The 22,479-nt window shown below is 52.4% G+C and overlaps 10 protein-coding genes across 10 annotated transcripts; 3 read left to right on the plus strand and 7 right to left on the minus strand.

Moving 5' to 3' along the window:
• The first annotated feature begins 247 nt into the window (after positions 1 to 247).
• ASPWEDRAFT_127480 (phytanoyl-CoA dioxygenase family protein) lies at positions 248 to 1,328 on the plus strand. Its single transcript, XM_040829226.1, has 3 exons — positions 248 to 480; positions 530 to 622; positions 666 to 1,328. Exons 1-3 carry the CDS (start codon positions 254 to 256, stop codon positions 1,276 to 1,278), a joined length of 933 nt encoding a protein of 310 aa, XP_040692422.1. The 5' UTR covers positions 248 to 253; the 3' UTR covers positions 1,279 to 1,328.
• ASPWEDRAFT_168635 (Zn(II)2Cys6 transcription factor) lies at positions 1,304 to 3,200 on the minus strand (the record flags this gene model as incomplete). The annotated part of the gene is made up of 4 exons (XM_040830320.1): positions 1,304 to 2,140; positions 2,184 to 2,455; positions 2,500 to 3,129; positions 3,176 to 3,200. 4 exons carry the CDS (start codon positions 3,198 to 3,200, stop codon positions 1,304 to 1,306), a joined length of 1,764 nt encoding a protein of 587 aa, XP_040692423.1.
• Positions 3,201 to 3,507: 307 nt separating this feature from the next.
• Positions 3,508 to 5,418, plus strand: ASPWEDRAFT_168636 (uncharacterized protein; the record flags this gene model as incomplete). Its single annotated transcript, XM_040830321.1, has 9 exons — positions 3,508 to 3,659; positions 3,705 to 3,778; positions 3,826 to 4,107; positions 4,151 to 4,487; positions 4,534 to 4,704; positions 4,750 to 4,833; positions 4,877 to 4,947; positions 4,997 to 5,133; positions 5,179 to 5,418. 9 exons carry the CDS (start codon positions 3,508 to 3,510, stop codon positions 5,416 to 5,418), a joined length of 1,548 nt encoding a protein of 515 aa, XP_040692424.1.
• A 116-nt stretch (positions 5,419 to 5,534) lies between these two features.
• ASPWEDRAFT_127484 (uncharacterized protein) lies at positions 5,535 to 7,148 on the minus strand. The gene is made up of 5 exons (XM_040829227.1): positions 7,092 to 7,148; positions 6,946 to 7,049; positions 6,555 to 6,902; positions 6,372 to 6,512; positions 5,535 to 6,327 (listed from the first exon to the last, which is right to left on the minus strand). The coding sequence occupies exons 1-5, from the start codon at positions 7,119 to 7,121 to the stop codon at positions 5,595 to 5,597; spliced, it is 1,356 nt and encodes a 451-aa protein (XP_040692425.1). The 5' UTR covers positions 7,122 to 7,148; the 3' UTR covers positions 5,535 to 5,594.
• Positions 7,149 to 7,475: 327 nt separating this feature from the next.
• On the minus strand, positions 7,476 to 8,023 carry ASPWEDRAFT_168638 (uncharacterized protein; the record flags this gene model as incomplete). Its single annotated transcript, XM_040830322.1, has 2 exons — positions 7,476 to 7,505; positions 7,550 to 8,023. The coding sequence occupies 2 exons, from the start codon at positions 8,021 to 8,023 to the stop codon at positions 7,476 to 7,478; spliced, it is 504 nt and encodes a 167-aa protein (XP_040692426.1).
• Positions 8,024 to 8,382: 359 nt separating this feature from the next.
• On the minus strand, positions 8,383 to 10,361 carry ASPWEDRAFT_36431 (cytochrome P450). Its single transcript, XM_040834455.1, has 4 exons — positions 10,136 to 10,361; positions 9,644 to 10,087; positions 9,026 to 9,598; positions 8,383 to 8,977 (listed from the first exon to the last, which is right to left on the minus strand). Exons 1-4 carry the CDS (start codon positions 10,236 to 10,238, stop codon positions 8,520 to 8,522), a joined length of 1,578 nt encoding a protein of 525 aa, XP_040692427.1. The 5' UTR covers positions 10,239 to 10,361; the 3' UTR covers positions 8,383 to 8,519.
• Positions 10,362 to 10,430: 69 nt separating this feature from the next.
• ASPWEDRAFT_149251 (amidohydrolase family protein) lies at positions 10,431 to 11,600 on the minus strand. The gene is made up of 2 exons (XM_040829566.1): positions 11,466 to 11,600; positions 10,431 to 11,420 (listed from the first exon to the last, which is right to left on the minus strand). Exons 1-2 carry the CDS (start codon positions 11,512 to 11,514, stop codon positions 10,498 to 10,500), a joined length of 972 nt encoding a protein of 323 aa, XP_040692428.1. The 5' UTR covers positions 11,515 to 11,600; the 3' UTR covers positions 10,431 to 10,497.
• Positions 11,601 to 11,655: 55 nt separating this feature from the next.
• Positions 11,656 to 13,513, minus strand: ASPWEDRAFT_65714 (cytochrome P450). Its single transcript, XM_040838816.1, has 2 exons — positions 12,558 to 13,513; positions 11,656 to 12,511 (listed from the first exon to the last, which is right to left on the minus strand). The coding sequence occupies exons 1-2, from the start codon at positions 13,361 to 13,363 to the stop codon at positions 11,863 to 11,865; spliced, it is 1,455 nt and encodes a 484-aa protein (XP_040692429.1). The 5' UTR covers positions 13,364 to 13,513; the 3' UTR covers positions 11,656 to 11,862.
• A 1,082-nt stretch (positions 13,514 to 14,595) lies between these two features.
• On the minus strand, positions 14,596 to 15,974 carry ASPWEDRAFT_36435 (uncharacterized protein). Its single transcript, XM_040834456.1, has 3 exons — positions 15,872 to 15,974; positions 15,371 to 15,821; positions 14,596 to 15,322 (listed from the first exon to the last, which is right to left on the minus strand). The coding sequence occupies exons 1-3, from the start codon at positions 15,919 to 15,921 to the stop codon at positions 14,741 to 14,743; spliced, it is 1,083 nt and encodes a 360-aa protein (XP_040692430.1). The 5' UTR covers positions 15,922 to 15,974; the 3' UTR covers positions 14,596 to 14,740.
• Positions 15,975 to 16,177: 203 nt separating this feature from the next.
• On the plus strand, positions 16,178 to 22,052 carry ASPWEDRAFT_36436 (type I polyketide synthase). The gene has a single exon (XM_040834457.1). The coding sequence runs from the start codon at positions 16,439 to 16,441 to the stop codon at positions 21,809 to 21,811; it is 5,373 nt and encodes a 1,790-aa protein (XP_040692431.1). The 5' UTR covers positions 16,178 to 16,438; the 3' UTR covers positions 21,812 to 22,052.
• The last annotated feature ends 427 nt before the right edge of the window (positions 22,053 to 22,479 follow it).

The raw sequence follows: 22,479 nt of genomic DNA on the forward strand, positions 1-22,479 counted from the left end.
GGCTGAGACGGGTGTGGTGTCGTAGCATTATAAAGACTTGGATGATATAATATCAAAGTGGTTATAGTTGACGAGGAATTAAGTGATGGATATAGGCTAACATTACCCTTTTGGGAAATCATACACTAACCCAAAACAGACACAGTTGGCGATGATATCAATACACTGTCAATAAATACAATAAACCGTTTCAATTAATCCAGAACCCCAACAAACAGACTATCAGACTATACATTCACTCTACACACTGACAATGCCCAACCCACCCCACCAAGCCCACAACCCCGAAGTCGTCGAGTTGGACGCCTCCTCTCCCATCCAGGAGATTGTGGACGTCATCAACCGCGATGGAGGCATTATCATCAAGAACTTTCTTAGTCCTGAAGATATCGACAAGATCCACGAAGAAGCCCAGCCTTACTGGAGTAAGCTTGGGAAGTACGAGGGCAAGCTGTTTGATGCGACTGATCCTCCTTTGAGGTGAGTACTCCAACAAAATTGGTTATGCTTTATTATGCTGACTGTATAGTGGCTTCGCTGGCAAATCGCGCACCTTCGCGCACAAGGCCATCAACCATCCCACGTTCCGGGAGACGGCCAAGGCATTGCTAAAGGAAGAATCGTAAGTCAACTTACTCTGTATAGAATAACTCTGACTGATACAGCATCGTCTACCGCGACGGCAAACGCTACAAATGCACCTCCCATCCCGTCCTGGCCGTCTCGGAAGCCTTCAACCGCGGCTCTCCATCCACAGCCCAACAACTCCACCGCGACGACATGGCCCAGCACTTTGAGCATCTCGAAGGAAGCGGCGAAAGTTCCCTCCTCGGCCTCCTCCTCGCTGGCGTCGACACGAACTTCACCAACGGCGCGACGCAGGTCCTAGTCGGCTCGCACAAGTGGCCCGAAGCCGCGATCAGCGGCCCAGCAGACCGATCTCTCTGCTCGACTGCCGAGATGAAAAAGGGCGATGCGGTGTTCATCATCGGGAGTATCTGGCATGGGGCAGGGGAGAATAAGACGGATCCGCCGGAGAGGCGGATTATCTACTCGTGTCATATGACGCGAGGATCAATGCGTGCGGACGAGAATCAGTATTTGGCGATTGAGAGGGATGTGGTGGGCACTTATGAGCCGGAGGTGCAGGCTTTGTTGGGATATTCTGTTAGCCAGCCGAATTGTGGACATGTTGATGGGAAGGATCCGATTGGGATATTGGGAGGTGAGGATCCGTTTGGATATGGGGATATCAGAGGCGAAGAAGTCACAGTTTAGACATCAGTCACAGTCAATAGTTTAGTTACAAGAGAATATTCAGCTCCGATCCAGACTCCTTGATAATATCCCTCCACTTCATCCTACCAGGATTAGCATCCCTCACCTCCCAGATATTCTTCAGCATCAGCATGACCGAAACCGGCGTCTGAAACGCCAACGAAGTATGCATCCTCATTAATCCCTCTTCAAAACACAATCTACTCTCTTTCGTCTGCGCATGGATGGCAGTTATGAACACAGGGAACAAACACGCCTGCAGCCACGATAAACTCTTCAAAGACGCAACACATGTCTCGACACATCCTTGAATTCGTGCATCGCTGGACGGAAGCGCGTATATCTCGTGATACACGTAGCATCGCATCCCCTGTCTCCAGACGGTGTTGAAGAGGTGTACGGAGTTGACGTACTCCGGGTCGACCTGGGAGGTATCTGGATGCCAGTGGTTGATTTTGTCGAGCAGTTCGCCTGCTTGCGGCATTAGTTGGAGGAGGTCATCGACGGATGACTCTGGTGCTGTCTTCACCCGGTCGACGGCTAGGGATAAGTCTGTTGCTTCGCGGAGGAGAAGATGCATCCGGTGGTCGGGCAGGTTCTGCCACCAGTGCGATTGGTGATATGCCGCGTCGATGTTCTCGGGAGTGTCTGTGTTATCTGCTACATCTATACATTCGAGTTCTTCAGAGCCAGTCTGCCCTCGCAACAGTGTCCGACTCATAATCGCCGCCCAGTTATACTGCACAATCATGCACTGCAGCTCAGCGTCAATCGGACTGCTAGAGCGAGCGAGTGCCTTTTTGAATAATTGTCGACACCCGTTCAGCTTGGAGCTCCAGCTCTCCAACCCAGATCCAATCACCTGAAATATCAGCATAGTAAAGAACAGGGCCGGGTGAACATACATCAAAAACAATCGATAAAAGAACCGTAGCACCAACACCCACTAGCTGATCTTCCGATACGACAGCATCACGAAACGCCTTCCGCATGGCATCGCGGTATGGCTGGAGCGCGAATTTCGGCAGTCGGCCGAGATTAGATAGATGAAAGGCAGAAGCGAAGAGGATTGTCTTGAGGAGAGGCTGAGACTGTGCGGCTAGCGTGCCATATACGACTCTGTAGGGATTCTGGTCTGGTTTGACTGGGTAGAGGCGGAGGGAGAGGTTATCCATGTCTGCTAAGTCAGTATAGCCCGAGCATAATGGGGAGATGAAGTACAGTGAGAGAATAGATATTGATCAAAGGGATCGTCTGGCGTTGACCAGAGCACAGGTTTATCCATTAGCTGGAGTAAGCCTTCCTCGATACCTGTGCTGGTGGTGGGAGCATCTCGTGTCTCGTCAATATTGTCATCTGCAACCAGATCAGGTAGTGTCCAGTCGAGACTTTCAAGATCCGGCACCACAGGCAGATCCATAAGCACGCTTGGTGTTGCAGCTCGTGATCTTGCAGGAGAATTCCACCAAGACCCATCAACAGGGATGATATTCATGCCTTCTGGCAGGGCCATTGGACTTGAATTCGTCGTGGTGATAGGGTCAATTTGCCATTCTTCCTGAACGCGTTGGCTGTCTGATAGACCAGAGTCATCCTTAGATTGCCCAGCGTCTGGTGAGTCACCAGAATGATTACTCTCTTCTGATACTGTCCTTAACCGTTTTCGTGATCGTTCTCTAGGACTACCCCTGACAGCCCTGGCCACCATCTGACCGTTAAACCCATCACGCACGGTAAAATCAGACAGTGTAATGCTGTATCCCTCGCATTTCGCGCCACGCAGTCGACAATTCAAGCAGGTCGGCTTCGACTCGTCGCATTTATGGTGTCGTCTACGACATGTCAGGCAGCCTGCAGAGTCAGATGAGATCAGAAATAGATAATCCTGAAGACTTACCGCTACGAGACCGTTTGCCGTTCATTGTTGCACAGGTATGTTGATGGGAGGATGTTGCTGGGTTGGCTATCTAAGATGCGGGGAAGCTGGCTATCAGGGAGGGACGAATCAGGATCCAGGAAATGTCATATCACTGATTAAGACCATGAGTCTTTATTATTGGCTATTGTCAGAGACTTTACTGAATTAGTCTCGCTTTGGCTATCATTATCTTGAGCATATCTAATCTAATCTTATCTCTATACAGCATCACATCTCAACTTATCAAGGGATGATGATATTAGTATACAAGTCACTGGATACCCAATTGATAGCATCAACAGGTCAGCAACATGTCCTTAGGAAAGTCCGAGCAGAAACCGACCTTTGGAATTTGGAGTGCCATCAGTCTAGGATGGCTAACCGTCAATGTCTTTGGAGGCATGTCCTTTATCATTTTCGTCGGCCTCTCTGCTGGTGGTCTTCCTGCGCTTCTATATGGCTTGTAAGTCTTACCCTCTACAAATTATGGCTCATCCTCACTGGCTAGTATCGGCTCGTCAATCGGAGCCATCTGCATCGTCCTATCCTTGGCACAGTGTGCTTCGAGATTTTCCACAGCCGGTAGGTCATCATCCCTGTTTTGCGTGATAGTTAAACCAACATATCAGGCGGCGCCTACCACTACGCTTGCTTCTTAATTCCCGAGCCGTACCGTCGCCAGATCGCCTACCCACTCGGCTGGCTGAATTATCTCGGATGGATCTTCACGCATGCCGGATGTTGCTCGATCGTCGCCACACTCGTACTAGGCTTTGCCAATCTGTGTAATCCCGACTATGACGTGTCTACGCGATGGCAGCTTTTCCTCGTCTACCTGGCCATCGTCACGACGTGCTGGGCTGTGAATCTGTGGGGGTTAAAGGGGATTCCCACATTGGAAGTTATTGGATGTAAGTACACCGCCATTTATGATATAGATCTAACCATGAGCAGCATACGCCACTATATTCGGGTTTATAGCCTACAGCATCACTCTGCTGGTGATGGCCCCAAAGGCCAATCCCCGATTCGTCTTTGTGGATGTTACCAATGAGACTGGATATTCGTCCAGCGCCATGGCAGTCCTTCTTGGGCTTTTCAGCAGTTTCGGGACGCTCATGGGCCTGGATGGGCCCGCGCATCTCGCAGAGGAAATACCAGAACCGAAGCGCCATCTGCCTCGAATTATGCTGATCGTCATACTTTCACAGACGGTAATAGGCGTGATATGGATTATCGTCCTGGGGTTTTCTATCACAGATATCACAACGGTTGTTAATACTAAGACTGGGTACGTCACACCATCCACGGTGTAATTAACCTACTGATCAGTATAGTGTACCAATTCTAGAACTCATCCGATCTGCAACCGGGAGTAATACAGCTGCGATTATCTTCTGTTTACTTTTGATTCTGAATAACGGCACATCTGCGCTTGGGAGTGCGGTGATGATGAGTCGACAGGGTTATGCTTTTGCGCGTGATGGGGGCTTGTTCTGGAATCATAAGTATGGTCCCTAGGAGTTTTATGACAAATATACTAATTATATTAGGCTTATAGAACTTTCCCCCGGATCCCATCTTCCATTCTGGTCTATCAATTTGCCTTACTTTCTGGTTGGGTTGGTGGGAGTCATGTTGGTCTTCTCTTCTTCTTATTTTCTCCATCTAACCTGACAGATATCTCTTCTCGGATGCTGCATTCAACGCCATCGTAGGCTCCCAGACCGTCTGCATGATCATCAGCTTCGGTATATCCTCCTGCTATTATATAGATAATACTCACTAACGCCTACACAGGCTTCCCCGCCACAATCCTCCTAGCCACAAAATCCAACCTCCTCCCTACCATCAACCGGTGGAACTTTCGCATTTTCTCAAAACCCATATATATCATCTCTGTGGGGTACTGTGTCCTCGTCGTGATTGTTGCTTTTGTAAGCCCCCTCCTCCCTAAAGTGCAGTGTAGTACTAATTAGCAGATCCCACAATCTCAACCATTAACAACGCTGAATATGAACTATACGATTTTGGTGATGGGGGCGTTTGTCTTTGCGATGGGTCTGGCTTGGTTTACTGAGGGGAGGAAGGTGTTTCATCCGCCTGTTAGTGATGAGGTATTTGGTGCTGGTGTCATTCAGGGTGAGGTTGTTGAGGAAGGTCAGGGAAAGAGACAAGGGAAGAGGCTTGTGGCGGAGGTATCAGATCACAAAAAGAACTGATAGAAGACACTGCCTGGACGAGATGAGGAAGAGTAAGAATCATCGCGCGGAGTCAGAATGATTACCGCATTGGGAATCGGAGACGCGGCTGGATGACTATTTCGTATGTCAAGATAGACACCTAATATCTTCATTTTCATTTCATTATAGATTATGCATACTGACAGTAATACCATCTACTCCTCCCACCCCTCCTGCTTCACCCTCTCCACCCTAACAAACAGCAAATCCAACCCCAACGCCACAACCGACAACGCAGCCCCAAACCACAACGCCGCCCGAAACCCGCCCACCTCACTCCCCATTTGCGTCTCGATCGTCGCCGCAAACCCCAGGCCAAGACTATTCCCGTACAGATTCAGCGTGCCGATCAAACTACCCGCCTGGCCTTGTTCTCGCTTGGACACGCTGTTGCTCGCGATGACCTGCGCCGCGACGTACACGAAATCAGGACACAAGCTGCCGATGAGCGTGGAGGGGAAGATCTGCGCCCAGTAGGTTTGGGTAGCTGGCATGGTTGCGAGTAAGATTGCGGAAATGATGGAGGTGAGACACCCAATAGCGAGAATATACTGCGCCTCCAGTCTAGGAATGAGAAACGCAGCAATCTGCACGGCAACAGACGCACCAACGCCGTAGGGAATCCAGCCGATGGCGACGTGGAGGACGGTCCAGTTCCGGATGAGTTGTTGCCAGGCGACCATGTACCAGAGGGTGATGCCAACGGACATGTAGATGAAGAGGACGACGAGGGTGAGGGCTTTGAAGCTGGGGGTGTGGAAGATGGAGAGGGGGAGGATGGGGTGGGGGTGTTTCTTTTCCCAGACGATGAAGGCGATGAAGAGGATTGGGGAGAGGATGAGGAGGGCGATCACGTAGGGAGTGTCCCAGCCGATGGAAGGGCCTTGGCTGTATGGGTTAGTATAATTTGGTTGATGAAGAGGTGTACGTACTTCCATGCCAGGTTGAACAGGAACAGTCCTGCCAGGCCAAGGACAATGCCGACACTGTCAATCTTGCCATCTTTATCCACCGGCTCTTCCGAGGGGAAGATGGCAAAAAGACCAACAAGAAAGACCGTCTCGATACATGCACTACCATCATCAGCTTCATCCACCACAGATAAGTAAACATACATAGTAACAAAATGCCACTTCCACTCGGAATTCTCCAGAAAAGCACCAATCATCAACGCCCCAATCAACGCCCCGATCGGAGGCGAGGCAGCAAACGTCGCCAGCGTAAAGTTGCGTCCTTTACCGGGTGGCACCATGATGGTCAACGTGGCCACAGCATTCGGCATGATTATCCCCCCTCCAACGCCTGTCAGCGCGCGAACAGCCACGAAGGAATCATATGTCGTGCAGAATGCATTGCCGATCGAGCAGACCACGATGATGGTTCCTCCGAGGAGAACGAGTCGCTGGTGGCCGTATATCGCCCCGAGTCGGCCGCTGATGAGGACGAATGCACTCTGCGTGAGTCTGTCTCGTTAGAATCATCTGGCTGGGATTGTGGGAGACATACGAATATGCAGCTGCCATCCAATTCGCCTGTCCTGGTCCAACAGCACGCCCGAGTTGGGCGCTGAGTTCGAAGCCTCCTGCGACTGTTGAGAACATGGAAATGAACTGTTTATTAGTTACATTCGAATATATTCTCATCATACATACTTGAGTCAAATTGCAGAATAGAATGAGCATGGTTATGATGTACTGTCTTGATCTGCTCAAGTGCTCCGTCTGCCGTATAGACCGTGGTGTTTCGGCTGTGACGACTTGGCTGATAACTGACATTGTATGCTCCGTTGCTTCCATTTTCGTATAGGATGATGAAGATGATCGTGATAGATTTAGAGCAGCTAACTCAGATTATTTTACAGTCAGGTATTAACAATGATTCTACACACAGACTTTGTGGGTATATTTGCCGCGCGAAGGCTATCCCAATCGGGTAAGGAGAGGCTATCATCAGTACATACAATTACAATAGCTGTAAGATAATCCATGCATTACGGATAAGAATTATACTAATCATCATACCCATTCCATAACAGCTCATTCAAAAACCGGAACATCAAACCCATGCTGTCACCGTCAGTATCATCTCATCTTCAGTGTTCAGCACATACATCAACAGGATCATTAAACCTCACTCCCGCATCCAAAGAACTAATCCGCTCAATCTCCTCATCCCTAAGCTTCCACTCTCCATCCAAATTCAGGCGCATACGTTCTTCGTCCCTACTTTTCGAAATAATCGCAATCCCACGCTGCGTCACCCAACGCAGCAGAACCTGAGATGTCGATTGTAGCTCTTGAATGAGTCCATGCTGCAGTAGGGACGTGTATTTAGTTGCAGCTGTCGACTTGCCAGCCACAGAGCTGGTCGGTCTGAAAGAGCAGTACGCTGTGATAGCTATTCCTTGTCCCGGGCGTACTCGAGTAACCGTCTCTAAACGAGCTAGGGATGATGCTCGATTTGTAGCACGTATGGACGAATACGCGTCACGCAGAGCAGGTCTCGCAAAAGTTGGATGTTGAAATTGCCTACCCCGATACTTCTTGCTAGTCCTGCGTTGACGAGGGCTTCCATGCTGGCCCATGTATCGCGTATCGGGATATGAGTGAGAGTTATTCTCTTGCTATCCGCTGACCATCCCGGTGGATAGCGGTGGTCTGGATCGACGTATTCCAGGATACAGGGAAGTGGATGAGGTAGAGGTCAAAGTAGTCAATTCCCCAGTCTGCTAGCTGTCTCTGCGCAATCGGGTGTACGGATTGTGGAGCGTGAAAAGTCGGCCACAGTTTCGAGGCGATGAAGAGGTCTTTCGAGTGACGAGGCCGTCTTCGATAGCGTTGTATACTTGGTCTGCGCAGGAGGATTTAAATATATTCCAGTCCGTAGCCTGTTAGAGGCATGGTGTAGCCCTGCCGAGATGGATGGACATTTTGTATACTTCAAGTCAAGTTGTGAATTACGCAGTATTTAAATGCCATAGGCAAGTATACCCTAAAAAGGAAATATCTGCCGCACTCTCATCAAACATAAATCCATAAAACAATCTAAATCTCAAAACAAAAAGATGAAAAATAGATAGATCAACCCTCGGTAAACTCAGCAAACACCTCCCTCTCCGCAACCGCAAACTCCCTCTCCACCGTCTCGCGAATCTCCTCACTCCTCACCACCGTCTCACACCCATACGGCTTCGCGCAGTACAAAAACCCATTCTGATACCCACTCACCGGATCCGAATCGTTCTCGCCCTCGCCCGCATGGAACTCAAACGCCCACAGCAGCTTCGCCACAGCCAGGAACATGTTGCGCTCGGCGAGGTGGATGCCCGGACAGATGCGTCTGCTGACGCCGTAGCCGTAGTGGTCGCGGTTCTCCCACTTTCCGGCGACGTATTCGGGGGCGAGGGCGGGGTGGTTCTCGTAGCGTTCGGGGATGAATTTGGCGGGATCATGTGGCTGGTTGGGGTCCATGTGCATGCCCCAGGTGTTGATCATGATGACGGTGCCTTTGGGGAGGAATTTGCCGTCGATCCAGTCGTCTATACATGTTAGTCACTTAATCGACAAGATAGAAAAGAAGAGGATACCTTCACCCAAAGCATGCGGGAAACACAGCGGCAGGATAGGCCTCCACCGATGTCCCTCCTTGATAATCATGTTAATATACGGCAGATTCGCCAAATCCTCCCAGACCGGCGATCTTCCATGGCCCACAACAGCATCAATTTCAGCATGCGCACGCTTCTGCACCTCCGGATTCTGAATCAGCCCTTGCACAATCGCAATGGTCAGACTGGAACTCGTGTCGGATCCCGCCTCCATAAGCACACCACCGATAAAGGCTAGCTGATGATGAGGAAGCTGATTCTGCTCTTGATTAGAGAGAACGTTGTCCATGAATGTGCCGAGGTCGATGCCTGCTTCGCGCCGTTTGACGACGGTAGCCAGGATGTCTTGATACAGTGTTTCCATTTGCGTGCCGATGCCGCGCGCCTTGGTGATGTAGTTGCCGAAGAAACATTCGGGGAGATTCTTGAGAAAGGGGAAGATATCCACTGGAGGAGTGGCGCCTGTTTCCATGATCTGCGACCATTCTTCCATGAGGTGGTAGAGACGGCTCATGTTGCTGCCGTGGCGGTTGGCCGTTCTGATTCCGAAGACTGCATCATTAGTATCTTATATAGATAAAGGGTGAGGGGAGATACCGATTGAGTTGGTAATACTATTACTCCACCTCTTCGGATGCGCCATATGATGCGCCGGATCACGCATATAATCCCGCACCATCTGAATCGACTCGGCATTCACAATCCTCAAATGCTGACTATCCACCATCGACTCCATGAGATGCTGGTGCACGAGACGCCGAAACTGTCTCCATTTCGGCCCATAGTGCATCACGAGCAGATGGTCCCCTTTTGTGATGAGTTCATGCGAGACAAACGAGTGCGGACGGTGGCTGTAGAGGGCACTCTTCCGGTCGACGACTTCCTTGACGATGCGTCGGTCGGTCACGACGGCGATGTTGCTGTGCCCGACTTTGAGCATGTAGAGGCCGCCGTATTTGCGGGCCCATTCGGTGAATTGGATGTGCGTGTAGGATTTGGGGATGAGGTGGACGTTGCCGATGAAGGGGAGGGTGGGAGGCCCTGTCTATATTAGTATCTTGTATAGATATAGATCTGGTGAAGACTCACCCGGAGGCATATCCTTGGTACGATGGCCATAGGTGAGAGCAGCCCGAATAACAAAGACCAAAAAGGCCAGAATTGATATGAAAACCCAGACGATTGGCTCCATCTTGTTTGTATGCTGTATGATGCTGTTGCTGTATGATCAGTCGAGGCAAGACATGGCTTGATTTAAATAATATGGAAAAAGCAATATCCCACCCCGCGTGTTCTCCGAAAGTATCTTCAGGACTGCCTGATGGAGTCTCGGAGATGGACGATGATCTGCAGAATTACCCATTCAGGCATACATGGTTCGCTACTCGAAGGAGAATAAATGCATTACTATAAAGGTAGACTCTCCACAAGGAGATACATTATACTGTAGATCACAGATGCGCCTGAACATCCTCTCTCAACCGCGGAAACAACTCCAGCGCATTCTCCCTCTGCACCTCCACCGTAACTCCATCCGGCAATTCCTCCTCCACAAACCTCGTAAACCGGACGATCGCATCTTTCGGCGCATTGGGAAAGTCACTCCCAAAGAGGACATGGCCCGGTTTGGCAAACGCAAACAACGCCTGCAGCGTGACTTCGTTTGCGGAGATCGCCGTGTCAAAGTAGAATTCCCTCGCTGTCTCCAGAATCTCATCCCTGCTGATGCCGATGTTGCGGTCGGCCGGCATACAGGGCAGCATGGTGGCGGAGCGGTGGATGAGGTAGGGGAGAGTCCCGCCTGCGTGCGAGAGAATCACCTTGCAGCCGGGGTTCTGGCGGAGACGGCCAGACGTGATGAGGTCCATTGCAGAACGGCCGGTTTCATGCGGATAGTCGAACATGGGCTGTGGCATGGAGGGGTTGATAAGGTTGAGATCGACGGGGTGGGTGGGGTGGATGAAGACGACGGCGTTGCGACGGCTGAGTTCCGCCCAGATGGGGATGAAGGCGTCATGGCCGAGATAGTTGTTGCCATCGCCGTAGCGGGTGAAGAGGGTGACGCCGTCTGCGTTGAGGATGTCCAGGGCGTAGCGGATTTCTTCGAGAGCGAGGTCGGTGTCGAAGAGGGAGGGCAGCGAGGCGAAGAAGCCGTACTGCTTGGGGTTGGCGTCGCGGATCTGCGATGCGTAGAGGTTGCATTCCCGGGCGAGTTGGGCGGCGGCAGAAGGCTCTTTGGCGATGACAGGACCGGGAGCAGTCACGGACAGGATGGTGGTGGACACGTTCATGATGCGGTTGATTTCCTGGTCCAGAGCGAGGGTCCAGGGGGGAAGGTACCATCCGGAGGGATCACCACCGGCAGCGTCGATGGCTGTACTGTTAGTATTAGCTATAAAATGAGGGTATTCAAGCTTACCTTCCCGGAGGACTGGGGGGTAGAAGTGGTGGTGGACGTCGATCTTCATTCTGATTCTGATTTCGATGTGATTATCTGTATTGTTTACTGTATTTGTTGATGATGTAGATGATGTTGATGAAAATGAGGATATTCATGATGATATTTATATTTTAAAAATAATAAGTTGATGAATTGAGATTCCCTCTTTGGCGAAAGTGAGGATATTCGGAGTTCCAGATACTTCCCGATTAAGAAACTCCGAATCTCCATGGAGAATCCAACAATGCCATCCACCATCAGACCAACATTAACTCTAATTCTAATCCAATTCTCCGATTCAAAGCAGCCCAAAACAGAAAAAACCAGAAAAACAACCCAAACAAGACAGACAAACGCCCAAAACAGATCCAGACAGCTAATCAAATCGCTCAAACACCTCCCTTGCCTCCCGAAACTCCCTCACGATCGTCTCCCCCTTCTCCGGCGACCGCAACCGCACTCCACACCCATAGTCCTTGGGGCAATGCAGAAACCCCTGGCTCGCCCCGGATTCAGGATCGATATCGCTGCTGCTCCCGGTTGGCTGGGTGAACTCGAAGGCCCAGAGGAGCTTGGCGATGGCGATAAACAAGTTTCGTTCGGCGAGGTGGATGCCGGGACAGATGCGGCGGCCGGCTCCGTAGCCGTAATGGTCGCGATGCTCTGCTCCGGAGGCAGCGTAGGTCGGGGCTAAGGAGGGATATTCTTCGAATCGAGACGGTTCGTAGCGTTCGGGGTTGGGATAGATGGAGGGGTCGTGGTGGATGGCCCAGACGTTGAGGACGATGGTGGAGCCTTTGGGGAGGAGCATTCCATTGAGATAGTCGTCTTTCCAGTCAGTATGATAGATGTCAATATCAATAAGATGCTTACCCTGTGCCACCGCGTGCGGAACGCCTAATGGACTGACTGGTCGCCAGCGATGGGCCTCTTTGATCATGCAGTTGATATACGGCAGCTCAGCAAAGTCGGCCCATCCTGGCGATCTCTCACTCCCAACCACTCGGTCGATTTCAGCATGTGCCCTATTCAGTCAGCCTCCTATACCAGTTGTATACAGTGTATACACACCTAGCCTGCACCGCAGGAAACTTAGTCAAAGCCTGAATAACAGTCAGAATCAACGACGACGAAGTATCAGACCCCCCCTCCATCAGCACGCCCCCCAAAAACCGCAACTGACTCTCCGACAGAGGCGTCTTTTCCAACTTATCCAATACTCGATCCATGAAGGAGTCGCGGTAGACGCCCTTTGTGCGGCGGTCTCGGACCTGATTCAGCACGGTCGAGTAGAGCGACTGCATGAGGTTTTCCACCTCCAGAGCCCGATTGCGCCAGTTACCCAGCATCCACTGCGGGAGCATGCGTAGCAGCTTGAAATCATCCACTGGAGGCGTCGCCCCCAACTCCTGAACCAACGACCACTTCTCCATCAGCGCAAACAGCTTCTCCATATACTCGTCTCGCACCGTCTTGGACCGAATCCCAAACACCAACGAGTTGGTAATGCTATTACTGTACCGTTTCGGATGCAACATGTGATCACCCGGGGACGTCAAAAAGTCATACAGCATCTGGCTCGCCTCCGCCTCCTGCACCTTCCAGTGCTCCTTTTCGCAGTTCGGCTCCATGAAGAACTGGTGCACGATCTTGCGGAGCATGCGCCAGGTGTCGCCGTATTGCATCACCAGCAGATGGTCCGAGTGAGTGATTAGATGGGAGACGAGGGAAGCGGGACGGTGAGAATACACATTACTCTTTTTGTCGACGAGCTCTTTGATGAGTTTGCGGTCGCTGATGACGATGGTGGTGTTTTTGAAGCGTTTCAGCGAGAAGATGCCGCCGTATTCGTGGGCCCATTTCATGAATCTGGCCATGTTAGTACTTACCAGAGTAGGATGATGAAGATGAGATACTGAAAATGAGCGTGTGCTTTTGGAATCTGCAATTCATTGCCAAAGATCGGAACGGTGGGAGGGCCTATCTGGTCAGAAACAGCTATATGGAGGAGTATAGATAGATACCCGGAGGAAGTGAAGCCGGACGATGGCCAGCTTGCAAGGCAGCACGAATAAGCCACAAAACGCCAACAATGGCCGCAACGATAGCTGAAAAGACGAAAAAGGGAGATTCTGAGAGTGCCATGGTGATTCTGCTGATTCTGCTCTGCTCTGGCTGTTCTCTGATTCTGTTGTGGATGGTTGTGGTCAAAAGAAGGGGAATCAGAGGTATATATACTACAAAATCACACCCACAGAAAGCCAGAACGTAGCAAACAAAAGGAGATTCGGAGTCTCTCTCCCTCTTCTGTCTTCCCAATCCGTCAATGGCCTCTTTGGTCGATTCTCCAGTAGGCATGGCTGATACGGTGCTGATCAGGTTGCGTGCTGGCCGTGGTTGGCGGACGGTGGACGGTTCGGACGGCGGCGGAAGTTATTGAAAGTGTAAGTATTGGACAGGATAGCCGAGATCAATGCACTGCATTGTGAATGTTGCATTGGATATGATGGGAGGACAAAGCGTTGACAACTGTTCTGCAGTGCGTTAGTAGAGTTGATGATGCTGTACTTGGCATGTGTATAGTACGTATATCATATGAAGATCATTCTTGACATGCTACTGGCATTGTATTGCTGGTCTGTAGTATACTTTGATATATTCAGAAGTACTGCATATTCATTGTTGATAGATTTCTATCTGGTATACTTCTGAATGGCGTCATTGGTTCGGTTAACCGGTGGTTGAGATAACGAGAAACCTATCTTACATATGAGCAACGATAGTCAACGTGGTCAAATAATCATGAAGAACTCGAGGCATGTATAAAATACATATAATATCTGCAGAGATAATGTTTTAAAAGCATTTCTATAGAATCCACAATTTTCATTTGATCTATAGTTCATTATATGTTCAGTTTACGGTGGTTTTTCTGTGTCGGAAATATATATATTTGCAAACTAGAATTGAGTTCAGTGGAACTCTAAACAGTTACATCGAATTTAAAATTAATTTCGGGTAGATAATATCAAATATTATTCAAAAGAGACAGAATTTGAAGATGAAGAAGTAGCATGTTGTCTATATAATGTTATAATGTTGTGCAGTAAGTTGAACAAGATAGCCAAAAGAGTATAGTGTAAAATAGTGAAAATCAATCATTAAATAATGAAGCTAAATGACTCAATCAAGCTAAAACAGACAAATTAAGTAATCAAAAGCAAAAAAGGAAAAACAGTAAAAGTAAAAATAGATCAGTTCCCATTGGCCAGTCGCTTCTTCAGGGCGCTTCCATTCTCAATCTCCACGCTGGTTGCCTTGCCGTTGGTGTGCCCATTGGTATAGCCATTGCCGTTGGTATGGCCGTTTGTATATCCATTAGTACCATTGGTGTATCCATTGCCATTAGCATGACCGTTGACGCCATTCACTCCATTGGTGTGTCCATTGGCATGTCCATTAATACCACTGGCATGGTCAATAAAAACACCCCCCTCATAGCTGGGCTCCCCCAACTCCAACTGCTTCGGCGACATGTCCTGCACCCACGGCTCAAACTCGGCATTTTCCGGCCTCGACTTGGCCTCGAGAGCCACCTGTTCACTCCACGACTTCTCCGCCGCATACGACTCGTGCACGAGGTGCCGCTGGAAGAAGGAGCCCTTCATCTTGGCCACTGCAAAGTCCCAGTCGGTGGTGTACTCGCGGAAGAAGGGCTTGTAGCCGAGAAGACCGCCAATCCAGCGGCCGACGATCACGCAGGTCCAGTAGCCCACCTGGCGGCGGAAAGGCACCCAGGCGGGGGCGGGGGTGTAGGCGTCTCCGCCGTCTTGGATCTGGTGGAATTAGTATGAGAGAATGTTAATTTATAAGAGGAAACGCACTGCTAGGAATTGAATCCAGTCGAGACCACCACCGTGGAGGAGAGCATCGTGCCAGTATCCGTACCAGTTCTCGAAGAAAATGCGATCGAGCTGGTAGTCCATCCCGGAGTCCGACGCACTGAGATAGACCGTCATGGTTTCCTCCGAGTCGGGGTGGATGAAAAAGTTGTGAATGCTACCCGCTTTGACCGAGACCTCGCCATCCTCTTTGGTAACTCGCTTAACTTGGCCATCGACATTAATCCCCATAACCCCGGTCTCAACACGAAAATACTCGGTCTGAAACTGGTGGAAGTGTGGGGGAGGGCCTTTAGGTCGGTTGGGGCTGTTGATCAGTTGGCGCAGATTGTCGGGGATGGGGCCCTCGACGTTGTGGCGATACGTCTGGCGGAACAGGAAACATCTTCCAGGTGGGGGCTCGAGGAATTCGGTGGTGAGCAGCCCGCCGAATCTGATTTGGTGGTGAGATGAAGCTATTTTAGTGTGACGGAGTGGTCTTACTTGACGATCTTGGACTGGCCGGCCGAGTTGTGGAAGGGGACGAAGGGCATGATGACTTTGATGGTATTGATTCTGATGATGATAGAATTGTAACTCTGATGAGGACAAGTACATCTTAAAGTTCAATATATATATTGTATAGACTCGTTGAAGATGAAGTGTCAGTCTGTGTGTAGACCCCTGCCTCGGAGTGGCACACTAATTGCTCCTTTGGGACATCCCCAACTCCGCCTAGGGCTTATGCTGCCGCTTCACATCCGACACTTGGGCACTCCGATCTCCTGCTCCCAAAACGTCTTTCCCAATCTGTCGTGCATTTCGATCTGCTGGAGATGGCAGCCGATGGAGTCGATGGAGTTATGGAGTTAACTTTAGGTCTCTTCAAGATGGAGTTCTCAAAGGGGAACGAAGCTATTCACACTCGCTCAACGATAAAAGGCCCTGTTTCCCCGTCTCAATCTTCTTCATCAGCAACAGCAAAGCAAAGCAATCAATCAATCAGTCAATCAATCCATTCAATCAATCTTCAGATTTCGATCTTAATCTTAATCTTAATCTTCAATCAAAATGTCTCACTTCTCGTCTGCCGCTTCCGATGTCTCCTCCTACGTGACTCCCGAAGTCCACGACTCTGGCTTGAGCACTCCCAACACCGAGTTCAGCCAGTTCAACCTCTCCAAGGATGTCGCCGTCGTTGGCATGTCCTGCCGTGTCGCTGGAGGCAACAACAACCCCGAGCAGCTCTGGCAGTCTCTCCTCAACCAGAAGGATGCCTCGGGTGAGATCCCCGCCATGCGCTGGGAGCCGTATCTCCGCCGCGACCCTCGCAACGCCAAGATCCTCAAGGAGACCACCTCGCGTGGCTACTTCCTCGACCGTCTCGAGGACTTTGACGGCCAGTTCTTCGGTATCTCTCCCAAGGAGGCCGAGCAGATGGACCCTCAGCAGCGTCTCTCCCTCGAAGTCACCTGGGAGGCTCTTGAGAACGCCGGTATCGTGGCCAAGAACCTGTCGGGCAGTGACACTGCGGTCTTCTGGGGTGTCAACTCCGACGACTACTCCAAGCTGGTCCTCGAGGATCTTCCCAACGTCGAGGCTTGGATGGGCATCGGCACGGCCTACTGCGGTGTTCCCAACCGTATCTCCTACCACCTCAACCTGATGGGCCCCAGCACCGCTGTCGACGCCGCCTGTGCCTCCTCTCTCGTCGCTGTCCACCACGGTGTGCAGTCCATCATCCTTGGTGAATCCAAGATGGCCATTGTCGGCGGTGTCAATGCTCTCTGTGGCCCTGGTCTCACTCGCGTTCTCGACAAGGCCGGCGCTGTCTCGTCCGAGGGACGCTGCTGCTCCTTCGACAACGATGTCCGCGGCTACGGTCGTGGTGAAGGTGCCGCTGCCATCGTCCTCAAGAACCTCTCCACTGCCATCCAGGAGGGCGACCACATCATGGCGGTCATCAAGGGCACTGCCGTCGCTCAGGATGGCAAGACCAACGGTATCATGGCCCCCAACGCCAAAGCCCAGCAGCTCGTCGCCAACACTGCCCTCAAGGTCGGCAACGTCGATCCCCTCACGGTCGGATATGTCGAGGCCCACGCGACTTCCACTCCTCTGGGCGATCCCACCGAAGTTTCCGCTGTCTCCGCTGTCTACGGTGCCAACCGCGACCCCGAAGCCCCCTGCTTGATCGGCTCTATCAAGCCCAACATTGGTCACTTGGAGGCCGGTGCCGGTGCCATGGGATTCATCAAGGCCGTCATGTCGGTGCAAAAGGGTGTTCTCGCTCCCCAGGCCAATCTGACCAACCTCACCAAGAAGGTCGACTGGGCCAACAGTGGCCTCAAGGTGGTCCAGCAGGAGACCAAGTGGCCGTCCAGCGACCAGGCCCGCCGCGCTGCCATCTGCTCCTACGGATACGGTGGCACTGTCTCTCACGCCGTCATCGAGGAGTTCAACTTCCCTGAGACGCCCGACCTGTCTCCCTCCAGCCCCAACAGCCCGACCGTGCTGCTGCTTTCTGGGCCTCAGGAAAAGCGTCTCGCCATCCAGGCCGGTGTCCTCAAGGAATGGATGGAGAACGCTGGCTCGCAGGAGGAGTTGAAGCGTATCGCATCGACCCTGGCCGTCCGCCGCGACCACCACGACTACCGCGCTGCCGTCGTTGTCGACAACAAGGAAGACGCCCTCAAGGCTCTTGGACAGCTCGCCAGCGGCACCAACAACGCCTGGACCTCGCAGAGCCGTGTCTACGGATCCGACATCAACAAGGACGTGGTCTGGGTCTTCTCTGGCCACGGTGCTCAATGGGCCGACATGGGCAAGGAGCTGCTTCAGAACTCGGTCTTCTTCCAGGCCATCCAGCCTCTCGATGAGATCGTCCAGGCTGAGATCGGTCTCTCGCCCATCTCTCTCCTGCAGAGCGGCGAATTCGAGGCCTCCGACCACGTTCAGATCCTCACCTACATCATGCAGATCGGTATCACCGCTGTCCTCAACAGCCGCGGCGTCTACCCCCAGGCCATCATCGGTCACTCCGTCGGTGAAATTGCCGCCAGTGTCGTTGCCGGTGCCCTCACCCCCGAAGAGGGAGCTGTCCTCATCACCCGTCGCTCTGTTCTCTACCGCAAGGTCATGGGCCAGGGTGGTATGATCCTCGTCAACAAGCCATATGCGGAGGTCGCTGAGGAGCTCGCCGGTCGCGAGGATCTCGTCGTCGCCATCGACTCTTCTCCCTCCTCTTGTGTCGTCGCCGGATCGACTGAGGCTGTTGCCCAGAAGGCCGAGGAGTTCAAGGAGCGATCCATCAAAACCTTCACTGTCCGCACCGACATTGCCTTCCACAGCCCCATGCTCAACCAGCTGGTCGCTCCTCTCATGGAGTCTCTTGGTGACAGCCTGAACCCGATCGCTCCTACTCGCGCGAAGCTCTACTCGACTTCCCTCCGTGACCCCCGCGGCCAGAATCTGCGCGGTGCCACCTACTGGGCCAACAACATGGTCAACCCCGTCCACCTCACTTCGGCTGTGCGCGCTGCTGTTGACGACTCCTACCGTGTCTTCCTCGAGGTCTCCACCCACCCATTGGTCTCTCACTCCATCAACGAGACCATCATGGATGCCGGTATTGAAGACTACTCCATGATCTCGACTCTTGCCCGCAAGAAGCCCAGCGAGAAGAGCATCCTGCACGCCATCTCCCAGCTGCACACCCGCGGCACCAAGGTCGACTGGAAGTCCCAGCTGTCTGGCCCTTGGGCTGGCGGTGTTCCCAACACCAGCTGGATGCACAAGCCCTACTGGCGCAACATTGCCGCTGGCCCCGTCAATGCATCTGAGGTCCACGATGTCGAGAAGCACACTCTCCTCGGTCAGCGCATTGGTGTTGCCGGTACTGACACTATTGTCTACACCACTCGATTGGACAACGACAGCAAGCCCTTCCCTGGCAGCCACCCCTTGCACGGCACTGAGATCGTTCCTGCTGCTGGTCTGGTGAACACCTTCGTCAAATCCACCGGCGCCACTGTCTTGGACAATGTGGTCCTCCGCGTCCCTGTCGCGATCAACGCTCCTCGATCCGTGCAGGTTGTCGCCCAGCGCGATGAAGTCAAGATCATGTCTCGACTGATCCAGGAGAACCAGAGCTCCAGCGATGACTCCTCATGGGTCACCCACACTACCGCACGATGGGAGAAGCAGAACAACACTCCCGATGCCCCCGTTGATGTCGAAGCCACCAAGGCCCGCATTGGTACCCGCCTCCGTGACGACTTCTCCATCGACTACCTCGACAAGGTCGGTGTCTCTGCCATGGGCTTCCCCTGGGCCATCACCGAGCACTACGGAAACACCAAGGAGATGATCGCCAGAGTCGATGCCGCTCCTGCTGTCCCCGCCGATGGTGAGCTTCCTTGGGATGCATCTTCCTGGGCTCCTATTCTGGACGCTGCCACCTCGGTCGGCTCGACCATCTTCTTCGACCAGCCCCGTCTCCGCATGCCTGCTCAGATCGAACGTGTTGACATCTTCACTCGCGAGAACCCTCCCAAGGTCGGCTGGCTGTATGTCCAGGAGGCCTCTGACTCTACCCTCGCTTCCCACGTCAGTGTCTGCGATGAGGCTGGCAATGTCGTCGCCAAGTTCACTTCCATGCGCTTCTCTGAGATCGAGGGCACTCCTGGTGTCAGCGGCAGCATGGAGAGCCTTGTCCACCAGATGGCCTGGCCCCCAGCTGTCCCTGCCGAAGAGCCTCTGCCCATCAACCAGCTTGTCCTTATCTCGGACGATGCTGCTCTCCGCGAGAAGTACGCTGCCACCATCTCCGGCAAGACTCAGATCTTCCAACTCTCCAACGCCGATGATCTCGCTGCCAACCGCGATGTCCTCCCTCTCAACAGCAAGGAGACCGCTATTGTCTACATCCCCGGACAGGTCGACTCTATGCAGGATATCCCCAAGTCGGCTGATGCCTTCACCTGGCAACTCCTCGAGATCATGAAGTTTGTCATCAACAACTCGCTGCCCTCCAAGGTCTTCGCAGTGACCACCACTACCGCTGAAGGCGAGAACCCCACTGCTCTCGCTCAGGCTCCTCTTGTCGGTCTCGGTCGTGTCATCGCTAGCGAGCACAGCGACCACTTCGGTGGTCTCATTGACACTGAAGTTACTAACTTCCCTCTCACCACCATGCGCTACATCCAAGGCTCCGACATCATCCGCATCCGCGATGGAGTTGCCCGCACCATGCGCCTGCGCTCTCTTCCTCGCAACCGTCTGATCCCCGCCGACAAGGCTTCTTCCACCCAGAAGCTCCTCCCCCGCGCTGACGGCACCTACCTCATCACCGGTGGTCTCGGCGCCCTCGGTCTCGCGGTGGCTGACTTCCTCGTCACCAAGGGTGCTCGCCGAGTCGTCCTCATCTCCCGCCGTGCTCTTCCCTCTCGCCGCACCTGGGCCAACATCCAAGCCGAAGACGCCATGGCCCCAGTCATCGCTAAGATCAAGGACCTCGAGACTCGCGGCGCTACCGTCCACGTCCTTCCCCTGGACATCAGTGTCCCCAGCGCTGCAGAGAAGCTCACCGACGCCCTGGACCAGCTCGCTCTCCCCCCAGTCCGCGGTGTCGTCCACGCCGCCGGTGTTCTCGACAACGAGCTCGTCCTCGAAACTACCCAGGACGCCTTCTCCCGCGTGCTCGCCCCCAAGGTGACCGGCGGTCTCGTCCTCAATGAGGTCTTCCCCGCCAAATCCGTCGACTTCTTCGTCCTCTTCTCCTCCTGCGGCCAGCTCGTCGGCTTCACCGGCCAGAGCTCCTACGGCTCCGGCAACGCCTTCCTCGATACCCTCGCCACCCACCGCCGCAACCAGGGCGACAACGCCGTCGCCTTCCAGTGGACCTCGTGGCGCGGAATGGGCATGGGCGCATCCACCGACTTCATCAACGCCGAGCTCGAAAGCAAGGGCATCACCGACGTCACCGCCGACGAAGCCTTTGGCGCCTGGATGCACCTCGCCAAATACGACATCGACCACGGTGTCGTCCTCCGCAGCCTCACTTTCGACCAGGGCGAGCCTCTCCCCTCCCCAGCCCTCGCTGACATCGCCGTCCGCCGCCAGGCCTCCGCCTCGTCGGACTCTGAGTCCTCTGGTCCCTCCGACGCAGCAGCTGCCATCCCCACCTCCGGTCCCGAACTCAAGACCTACCTTGACGACAAGATCCGCAACTGCGTCGCCTCTGTCCTCCAAATGGCCGCCGAAGACGTCGACTCCAAGGCTGCCCTCTCCGACCTCGGCATCGACTCCGTCATGACCGTCACTCTCCGCCGCCAGCTGCAGCAATCCCTCAAGATCAAGGTTCCCCCGACCCTGACCTGGTCGCACCCCACCGTCAGCCACCTCGTCGGCTGGTTCGCCGAGAAGATCGGCTCCAAGGAGTAGCTGCATGACAGCGCAAATGTGTGCAAAAATGGATGGATAGACTCAGAATCACCCTCTTACTGTTCCCTTTTACCTTTACTATATAGATTGACCAGATTGTTACGATTGTTTCTGCTTACCCTGCTGATTATGCTTATGTTTTTGAATTTGTTGATCGCGCTTACTTTGTCTTTGCTTGTTTTTTGGTGTTCGCTTGGATCGACTTGTTGGGCTATGCTAGACTTGGACTTGTGCTTCTTAGACAGTCGGGTGATTTAATCTATACATAATGATTGATGGAAACCTTTCTCCCTTGTAGCTTGTAGTAGTTTGAAAGAAAAAGTAAATTTGGTAAAAAAGCAACTTGTTGATTTTGGTGTTTCTGATAATGGCGTAAACTGACTCGTCAGTGCCGGGCACGTCTCCTTCTGCTTCTATATACAGCGCTGTGAATAGAAGATTGGTATCTGCGTTTGCCCTTATAACCAGAGGTCTAAACAATACTCGAAGACAGTGAGACAATAGTAAGTTCTCAATGGCATTGTTACTTGTTCAATATCTAAGTTTAATTCTAGGATTGAACATTCGATACAACCTCGAGACCACGAAGACTTAATCGACGAGCCCAAGACAGAACATACGACATTCATGAATGAAAAAAAAAAAAAAAAAAAAAAAAAAAATTGAAA

Source organism: Aspergillus wentii (assembly GCF_001890725.1).
Source record: "Aspergillus wentii DTO 134E9 unplaced genomic scaffold ASPWEscaffold_2, whole genome shotgun sequence".
Lineage (NCBI taxonomy): Eukaryota > Fungi > Ascomycota > Eurotiomycetes > Eurotiales > Aspergillaceae > Aspergillus > Aspergillus wentii.